The sequence below is a fragment of the Hypomesus transpacificus genome, chromosome 11 (assembly GCF_021917145.1).
Source record: "Hypomesus transpacificus isolate Combined female chromosome 11, fHypTra1, whole genome shotgun sequence".
Taxonomy (NCBI): Eukaryota; Metazoa; Chordata; class Actinopteri; order Osmeriformes; family Osmeridae; genus Hypomesus; species Hypomesus transpacificus.
The window spans coordinates 14,484,003-14,494,264 of record NC_061070.1 but is presented as its reverse complement, the minus strand read 5'-3'; the positions used below and the strand labels follow the sequence as shown (position 1 = coordinate 14,494,264).

The 10,262-nt window shown below is 46.3% G+C and overlaps 1 protein-coding gene across 1 annotated transcript; it reads right to left on the bottom strand.

The window, feature by feature from the left end:
* Nucleotides 1–2,055: 2,055 nt before the first annotated feature.
* hkdc1 (hexokinase domain containing 1) lies at nucleotides 2,056–9,656 on the bottom strand. The gene is made up of 18 exons (XM_047028671.1): nucleotides 9,310–9,656; nucleotides 8,166–8,328; nucleotides 7,897–8,048; nucleotides 7,652–7,771; nucleotides 7,285–7,380; nucleotides 7,059–7,158; nucleotides 6,590–6,773; nucleotides 6,295–6,450; nucleotides 5,699–5,932; nucleotides 5,170–5,477; nucleotides 4,801–4,949; nucleotides 4,565–4,684; nucleotides 4,369–4,464; nucleotides 4,184–4,283; nucleotides 3,762–3,945; nucleotides 3,490–3,645; nucleotides 3,126–3,359; nucleotides 2,056–2,965 (listed from the first exon to the last, which is right to left on the bottom strand). Exons 1-18 carry the CDS (start codon nucleotides 9,370–9,372, stop codon nucleotides 2,827–2,829), a joined length of 2,754 nt encoding a protein of 917 aa, XP_046884627.1. The 5' UTR covers nucleotides 9,373–9,656; the 3' UTR covers nucleotides 2,056–2,826.
* Nucleotides 9,657–10,262: the final 606 nt, after the last annotated feature.

Genomic DNA, 10,262 nt, shown 5'->3' with positions numbered 1-10,262 from the left:
TGTGTCAGGGAGTGGAAGAGACGCTGAGAGGTCAGCTTAGAAACTGCTGCTCATGCTAACTGGGGCTTGTATGTCCTTATGTCACCTCTGTAAGACTCTCTTTCTCTCTCTCTCTCTCTCTCTCTCTCTCTCTCTCTCTCTTCTCTCTCTCTCTCTCTCTCTCTCTCTCTCTCTCTCTCTCTCTCTCTCTCTCTCTCTCTCTCTCTCTCACACACACAAACCCACACACATATTTCTCCTCCTTCTTTCCCCCCTTCTCAGCTTTCTCTCCCAAGGTCACTGCAAATGTTGCTGAGTAATGGTAGCATAGCAACACCCTCACGTGTCTGATTAAGATAGGCTGTGTGCATGAGTGAAAGTGGCTCTGGTGTACAGCGTACAGTGTAAGAAAGTCTGTGTGAGAGGGATCGTGATAGACGTTACCTCAGCTGGCCAGAACACAGCAGCTGTCTATCATCATCACCCATGAATAGAACATTCACCAGAACCCTCTCCCCATTCCACACAGCCTAAGGAGGCTTCAGTACATACTTGTGGTATTGGCTGTAGGTTGGTTTAAACTACCATTAATCATCATTAAAACAGTTAAGACATTTATAAAAGGATAGGTCCTGCCAGTGTTCAGATGTTCAGATGCAGAAACATACTAAATACTAAATGGTGGTCTGACCGGTCAGACCTTTCTAAAAAGTTAAGCAAATCAGGTCTGTCAACATATTAAATACTTAATCCATCCCACTGTTTTAGATTCAAGGTGAAAGTATGTCATCACCAGCTTGACTGTGGATATAGTCCATTATAATGACCAGCTGTTCCCTCATCAATGCTGCATCCCAGGCAACAACATTTGCATAGCGATAACGTCCTGTATGTTGTAGTTACAGTCACCATGGAGACCATATGCATTATGTTGACACGGTGGATAGTAGGAGGAATGTTGTTCTGTACTTTATCTAAGATGTTTAGGGATAACCAGTGGCTTGGATGTTGTAGCCAGATGTCGTTGAGTGTATTTAACTATCTGTTACTCTGGATACCTAACCAGAAATTACATGTTTCTCACAAGAGTATTTTCTTCTCTACTTTTGGCGTGAACAAATAGTACAGTTCTAAGTCACATTACACTTATATTAGTGCTGCATAAAACACATTGTTGCACAATGCTACAAAATACTTAAACAATAGTAATTAATCACATGAAGCAGCTATCACTACTTCCGATGAATTCAATGTAACTAAACAAAACACTTCTAAACGCAGTGTCCATACAGATACAGTGGTACAGTACGTACAGTAGCTCGTGGTACTGTGTCCTCCTCTCCCTCCATAGCTGGGCAGGCAGCCTCCTCCTCCTCCTGAATATGAGGTAATCCCACAGCCAGTGGCACTCACTCACTTCTCCAGTTTAGGATTGATCAAGGTTTAAGAAACAGTTCTTACGTAAGCTGACTGTGACCAATGCTGACCACAGCATCGGACCAGTGCAGGTCCCTTTCTGCAGGCCCGTCAGAACCAGTTATGCTCATGCCATTGTGATATCTCTGACTCAAAGCTCGTATTGTTGCCACATAACAAACAAGGAGCTTGAATTCCAAATGAATGGGAGAGATTGGCATTTTTGTTGTACACCTTGGAAAAGTACTGACTCATTCGAAGAAATAGATAAGTCAAGAAAAATGTAAAAACCCCACAATTTGGTTAGAATGTCGTATATTTGTGTGTGTATGTGTCTATGTACAGACAGGTCAACCCAGCCTCTCCAATGGGCAATAGCAGCACTGGAGCGTAAGTGTGTGTGTGTGTGCTTGCATGTGTGCGTGTGCAGGCTAGGTCGCTGCTGCTACATCTAACACGGATTATGGAGATGAGTCAGCCTATCCCAGTGTGCCTGCTGTTGTCCTGGTGACGTCACCTCCATCTGGCTACCCATAATCCCCCTGACTCAGATTAGCCTGCTTCCTAACGCTGCTGGACTGGATGGAGCACATTGTAAATGTTGCTATCAGAAGTAAGACCACCCAAAAAAAGAAAACTGAGGATAATGTTCTTTCACAGGTATTTTAATAGGCTGGAACCTCTGCTGGTTTGAAATTACTGTAGTGTATGACAATATACAAAATATTCATATAGTTAATACACAAATAGTTCCTTTTATGAAACTGGCACTCATACTCAACACACTTACACAGCCCATGACCTAGCCTATGAAATGTTTGTACTGAAGAAAGGACAATTGTTCAATAAGTGGTTTTCCCCAAGTCATATTTCCTGGATGGGATGGAGCGCTTGATTTTGACATCCATAACAATTTTATAACTAAAATAACATTTTCAAAACAACTCATCAAACAATTTTCTAATTTTTTTGTATAATTATTTCAAAAACATCTTTGACAGGAATGAGTTCGTCAGATTCCTCCCACCATACTGTGACAAAAGCTCAACAGTGTTATCAGGACATTCTAATCTGACCAGCTCTGATCCATTCCATTCCTCCACATCTTCCCCCACACCTCCTGACTGCATCTACTTTTCTCTCTCTCTCTCTCTCTATTCTCTCACTCAGCCTCTTTGTATCCTCCCTTCGTATCTACAGTATGTGTCCAGTCAAAATCAATGATATTTTAAGGAAACATAACAAGTGATCAGAATACATATTAAATGATCAACTCGTCAGTCCTGGACAGCCCTTTTTTCAGAGAATATTGATCCCACGTCACACCTGTTTCCAGTCATAAATGAACGGATTATATTGCAGTCACAAGTTGTATTTTGCTGGTAACTATGAGGTGTAACATAGTCACATAATGCAGTGTTTTGTGTTGTGTCATGTCTCCCGACAGGACTGACGTGCTACTGCGGTGATGAGGGCCGCACCTTTCCCACTGCCATCCTCTGATAGGACAAAGTTGACCTCACACTGTGGCGCCAGGGCCTTGACGGTCTCCTGGAGCACTCTGGAGAAACTACAGAAGAAGAACAGAAGTTATCATCAGGAAAAAGGAGAACCTTTTCAACTTTAATCCTCTATGCTGCTTTTTTGCGTGTCATTAATTACACGCTGAGTCTTTTGAATGACTCTGTGTCTGTGTGGAGTGGGGATGTGACTGAGACCTGTCGACTCACTGTGGGTGGAGCTTGTAGAGTGTTCCGTCAACCCCCACGGTGATGTCCATGGTGGCCAGCCCGCGGTTCTCTCGTATCTTGTCGACCACGGCGGCCATTCCGGCTCCGCAGAGCTGAGCAGCGCGGTGAGACACGACGCCACATACCTCCTTGACTATGATACTGTCATCACACGTGCTGTCCAGCCCCAGGTGCTGCAGGATGGACCTGACCTGCAGGAGCGCCAGGCGGTCACTAGGGGGAGACAGATTACGGTCACTCTTTTAAGCCAAAGCCAGCGTAAATTGATCACATCTTTTACATTAGATTGAGTTGCTGAACCGCTGAGGTGAGGTGTTGCACATTCAGTGGTCAGCAAGTCTACCTTTCTATTTGAGACAGGAACTTGGTTTCAAAAATTCCCCTAGTGTTCAGAGTCTCAGTAACATGTCCTCTGAATAGCAGGCCTCTCCTGGTCAGGTCAATCAGGATCTGTCGGACAATCTCCCCCAGATACATCCCACTGGTCATCTTTTCAAACCTGGATGGACACACACACACGCATACTTCTTAAACCGACACCAAGATGCGATACTTTAAAAAGAAGAGATCAGAGGAAAAAGGAAGGACAGGGAACAAAGTGGCTTTGTGTCTTACTGTTGCTTCCCGATGTTGAGGGACCCCTTGTCCACCTCTCCGTCAAACCTGGTCCTGATGTCGTCGATGCAGCCGTCCTCCCCGAAACCCCCCCACTCAGTGTTGATGCACATCTGGCCCTCGTCCCCCTCCACCATCTCAATGTTCCTCATCTCCTCCATGTAGCACACGTTACTGCCCGTCCCTGTAAGGCAGCACCACACAAACACTGTCAGCAGATGCATGCCAACACATTATTATGAAAAATATACTATACATTATTGCTATGTATGTTTTGTAGTGTCCTCTTTTCCAGGACTTTCTTTCCTTGATTTTTTATTAGGATCCTAGGGTTTGGATTTGGGTGGGTAAAGTTTGAGGATATGGAAACTGAATTCAACTGTTATTTTTTTCTACAAATGGCCTAGTAACCGGACACATACCAGCGATGAGTCCAACCTCACACCGCGTATCCTCGTACGCACACGTCATCATAGTTCCCACCGTGTCGTTGACCACGGCAACAATGTCCAAGTCGAACTCCTGCAGGAACCATGGAAACACAGTAGATATCAGACAACCAATCACCTGGCTGGGGACAAGGCGTCATAAGGTCTCTTCCACTCACGTTGCGTCTCTTGATGGCCTCCCTAAGCATGTCCACGACATCATATCCTTCACAGTCAGTGGCCTTAAAACCCTTGGTCCAGCTCACCAAGGTACCCTGAGGGAGCATACGTCACAATGGGAACCATTACAACCAATACAGTCACTCCCTGACTCTTTGTCAAGTCAATCGGAGGCTCGTTGTGTAGACTGATCACCTTGTCTATTCCTGCCTGCTGGCAGGGGAAGGAGAAGGTGAAGCCCAGCGGAAGACGGGTGTTCTTCATCCCCATGTAGTCCAGGAAGTCAGAAACACAGTGAACTATGTGGTCAAACAGCTGCACACACCGAGGGTAAGAACAGGGACATGTTTAGAGTTGATATACTGTATATTGTATGTTGTATCAAGAGTGTGTGTGTGTGTGAGTGTGTATGAACGTGTGTTGGGTCTCACCTCCTCCCCTGTGCCCTGCATGATCTCCTGGGGGATGGCGTAGATCTTGTTATACATGCAGACCGAGCGCCGGATCCCGCTACGGATCTTCACCACCAACACCCGGAAATTGGTTCCTCCGAGATCTAACGCCAGGAATTTTCCTCCCTCTGAAACACCAACGCCATGCTTGTCACTAACAGCTTAGAACAGCTTTAAAGCACCCAATCATACATGTGTACATACAGTACAAACAGCAGGATTGACAGTACCCAGTTTTGTAGAAATAAGACCAGTCCTGATGACCATACATATTTAACATAGACATTCCAAATAAACCTGGGGCTCTTTATTAAAACTATGAGGTAGTCCCAGCAGCCCTGGTCTCACCTGTTCCGTCGGGGGTCTTGAACACGTATGAGGGCAGCATCTTCACTGGCTTCACTGAGTCCTTGCTCTCCCTTTTCAGTCCTTGCTCTAGACTGGCCCTCATCCTGTCCCTGACCAGCCCCAGCTGCTCTGGGGTCAGCCTGAATGGCTCCAGGGTGGCCTCCATCTGAGCGTGCTGCTCCGCCAACCGCTGCGCCACCGCCGTTACCATGGCAGCCCCCTTCCCACTGCCGCTCTCGGAGAGCAGGAAGCGGACGTGACAATCGGGTACGAGGCGACGCACCACCTTGTGAAGCCTCCTGGCATACCTGTTAGGGGAGGAGCCTGCTATTAAGAAGCATCGAGGTACCAACTCTGTTCAGAGTCAATTAAAGACAGCTGCTTCTAGCCATCAACAGACTGCTATAAACACTTCCCTGTTCATGCAATTCATGTCTAAAATATGTTGCAGGCTGTTAAAACTATTCTGTTCATATTGTGGTGCGCCGTGACAGGGGGTTACCATGACACTGGGGGTGCGTTTACGTACTGGGGGTGTGTCTTGTAGACAGTCCCGTCCATTCCCACCGTGATGCGGAGTGTTTTTAGCTTCCTGTTGGTGCGTATGCGTGTGAGAATGGCGGCGAGTGTGGCAGCACAGAGGTTGGAGGACCTGAAGGAGACCAGGGTACAGACATGCTGCACAGCCAGACAGTCGTCATCCGAGGGGCTCAAGCCCAGGTCGACCAGCACCTCTCTGGTGTTCCTCAGGCCATCCTTATACCTGCAGGAGGACACGCACACATACATCACACACGGTGATGTACATCATCGGAGTCAGATGGCTGAGCGGTGAGGGAGTCGGGCTAGTAATCAGAAGGTTGCCGGATCGATTCCCCGCCATGCCAAATTACGTTGTGTCCCTGGGCAAGGCACTTCACCCTACTTGCTTCGGGGGGAATGTCCCTGTACTTTCTGTAAGTCGCTCTGGATAAGAGCGTCTGCTAAATGACTAAATGTAAATGTAATTTAATTTTTTGTGTTCTAAATGTCTGCTTCACAGAGCTGTTTAAAAACAGTGTTCCGGGCTATGAGTGACTGAGTGACTGAGCAGTGTAGATGAGACGGAGATGAGAGTGGTCTTACTCTTCCATCATGCATATATGTCTGGTCTCCAGTTTGCCTTTGGTCCGGAGAGCATCCGACAGCCCACCTCCAAACAGCAGTCCTTCCTTGGCCATCTTCAACAAGATTAACCTCACCAGCTCCCCCAGGTACAACCCACTCACCATCTTCTCAAACCTGACACAAACATATACACATCCAGTACACATCACACACACAAAACACACGGACAAGCATAAATGGGGGAATGTTATTTTAAAATGGAAGAGAGAAAAGGGAGAAGAGGAGAGGAACGAAGAGGAGAGGAGATGCGTACAGCTGTTTTCCAGGGTTGACAGAGGCGGCGTCGATCTCTCTGTCAAACTTAGTGATGAAATCATCCAGTCTCCCATCATCCCCGAAGGCACCCCACTCTGTGTTGATGCACATCCTGCCCTCATCCCCCTCCACCAGGTCAATGTGCCTCAGCTCCTCCATGTAGCATGCATTGGTGCCCGTACCTGGGAGAAAGGTTTATTTGTCTTAAGCTAACAGGCAATATTGACAGTGGCCCCACACATGCTGCCACCACACAGTTCACTCATGCAGTAAGCAAAGCAAACACAATAGGCCGTTTAAAAATGTCGCGTCACCATAAGTTGCACGGTGCAGGCGTTATTTAAATACTGGATTTAGTTAATTGTTTCTATGCAAAGTCATCTGTGTTTGTAATGCATTTATTTCCAGTATATGTGTGTCTATCTGTGTGTGTAATAGTGTGTACTAGTGTGTGTTTATTTTCTAACCTACGATAACTCCCACTTCACAGCGCTGATCATCGTAACCACAAGTCATCATGGCTCCCACAGTGTCGTTGACCAGCGCAAGGACGTCGACATCAATGACCTGAATCACAAACACACACACACACTAAATTCATGCGGCCTGTTTCACCAATAAGCGCAGATGAAAATACACTTGCTGTGAGCAGTGACTGTCTTTCAGTGTAGTATGTGGAGGAGGTGATCTAACCCCGGCTCTTTGGATAGCCTGTCTGAGGCTCTCCATCACGTTGGTCCCCTGGACTCCCCTGGCCTTAAAGTTCTTGGACCAGGACAGCAGCACTCCCTAGGTCAAGGCCAGACAGAAGAGCAGGGTCTGTGGTCTGCATGCAGTCACATGATCCTCCACCATGATGCAATGAGCTATTGCACAGCACTACAAATCCTTGACATCATGGCAAAAGGAAATGCATGATATCGTTTTAATGACCAATTGGTTACTATTTCAGTCGCCTGACAGATAAGTCATCCATTACGATTCGCAGGGAGATTGAGTCATCCAGGATGTGTGTTATCTTCCATTCAGGCATTGTGGCGTGTTATGTCCTGTCCCCTACCTGGTCAACTGTGGACTGCAGACAGGGGAAGGAGAAAGTAAGGCCCAGAGGTTGCTTCTTCTGCATGATATTTTTCTTTTGCATGAAGTCCTTCAGAGATTCAGCAACATGGTCAAAAAACTGCAGAAGGGAGGGACAGAGGGATGGAGGAGTCAAACAGATGGATATATTCCAAAAGACTGATATTCACTATGGGGGATCCTGAGATACTAGGAAGTGACTCCGCTCAACCCTCTGGGTCTCACCTCACTGCCCCGGCCGCTGCGTAGCTCTGCTGGGACTGGATAGGTCTCACTGTCCATCTCCACCTTCCCACCCCTGCCATCCTCACATACCCTCACCTGCAGCACCTTGAACTTGGAGCCCCCCAGGTCCAGAGCCAGAAACTCCCCCTTCTCTACGGTGCAGAAGACACACACTGTTAGCTTTTGTAAGCTCACTATAGCACCTGCTTAGGTTCAACACACACCACTGAAGGTTGGACAGACAACCACAGAAAAGGCCCACAGCACACCTGATCCGTCGGGAGTACAGCGGACATGCGTTGGAAGCATCTTGACAGTGGACGTAGCGTTGCTCTCGTTGGACAGCCCCTTCTCCATCTCCACCATGAAGCGAGCTGAGATGTCCTTCAGCTGCTCGTCTGACAGACGCATGGCATACAGGAACCTGTCCACCTGGGGGCACCAGAGGACAGTGTGGTCAGAAAGCTATTCATATGGGACAAAGAGGAAGTTACTTGGTGTCTTTAGGGGATCCGAGGCATTATGGGAATTGTCACCCTATCTTTTATTTCAAACATCCATATTATTTTGGGATTTGTGGGAAATGAAGAAGAAGGATGTCACAAAGGGATACTTCCTGTGTCTGCAGTTTCACACACTATATTAAAGGCTGTCTTTCATTTTCTCCCAGTTCCCAAGAAGCAAACTTCAAACGAAACCAAACAAACAGTAAAGGTCAGAGTTAAAGAACAAAGAATTTCACCATGGTCACACGGGTTTAGCTGACGCTTCATCCATTGTGAAGGCAGACAACAGCATGTGAGACCACGCAGAGAGGGTCAAACTACATGCATGCAGACATTTCTATCTGTAACAAGTAGTCTGTGATGGTAAATCTCATCTGACATATACAAAATAACTGAGTTACTGAGTATCACATGATCAATTCCATCCACATTAATTGATGGAAAACCCCACACAATGAAAAATGTTTGAGAAGATAGAGAAGGACGTTTTTTTTTGTTGATCGACCCTGCGTCCTTTGCTATAAGCCAACACGAGTTAAACATTCAGGACCAGTCATTCCAGCCAGGACACTGCCTGTCCTCTGTATCAGTGATGGTATCAACACTGATGCGAAGCTTGATCAAGAGGACAAGGTCCCTCTGTTACTAGTTTGATTTGAGGAGTATGACACAGGCCCACACACTGTGTTAATGATTACTCAGGTAACAGAAGGAAACAAAGACACATGAATCAGTATATTAAAGAACTAACTAGGGAGTCCACAATCACATGATCTTAATTCCCACAACCAGTTGTCATTAAAATCAGGCCTTAGTTATTACCTTGAACACTTTCAGAATCAGCATAAAATACAGTCAAATATATATTTTTTTCATTAAGTTCACTTCTAAAAACGCATCTGGTCACCTTTTTTATTTGGTCCTCCTGTAGTTTGGAGAAATAAAAGGAGAGCAAGTGGACAGCAAACATGTTGACTCTTGCATGCAGTGGTAGATTTCCTTGGTCAGTGGCACCACACCAGTCAGGTGGGAGTAATATCTGAGCAGTCTCCACAAGTTCTCCTCTTAAGTGTGTTTTCGCTCGTCCCCCCTTCAAAGATTGGTCTTCCTTTCTCTCTCTCTCTCTCTCTCTCTTGTTGGCTGGGTGTTTGACTATAGCAGGTCTTGTTACAGTTTTTTTGTCTTATCCTGGGACAAGTTAAGGTTCCACTGGCTCAATAATTAAAAGACCTCCCTCTCTCTCTAGATCCCTCCTTCTCCCTCTCACATGCAAAGTTGCTATAAGCCCCACCCTCTCTCCTTCCTCCCTCTCTCATCCACACTTGAGTTTCTCCTAGCAATGCCTTGATACTAGTCCAGGGAGCACTTCCTGGGGCACTACGGGGTCTCCCCCAGACCGTAAGATCAGCAGGGGTTAAACAACAGACGTGACAATAGAGGCCAAAGCCTGGTCATTCACTGGTGTGGCTGTGCAGACATCAAGGGTACAATTGTAGGAAAGTAGAAATGATTCCCACCTAAATAAAACACGGCTTGATTCAGCTCAGTGGTCTTTTGGTTGTTTAGTATCAGGGTATATCAGGGTATTGTGTTGGTCAAAGCTCTGGCATCTCTCCTACTGGCAGTAGTCTGGAGGTCTAATCCTCACAGGAGAGGAATGCAGAAAGAGATGGGTGGGGGCAATGGGAGGTAGGGGGAGAGAGCAAGAAAGTAGAGGAGAAACTGGAGTCTGATGAGAGGTGGAGAAAGAGAAAAATTTAAGGAATTCATGGTATCCCGATTTAGGGACTTTATCTTTCTATCTTTATACTTTGTTGCATCACCTGACTCCAAGTCAAATTGTTTTATATTTTACAACAG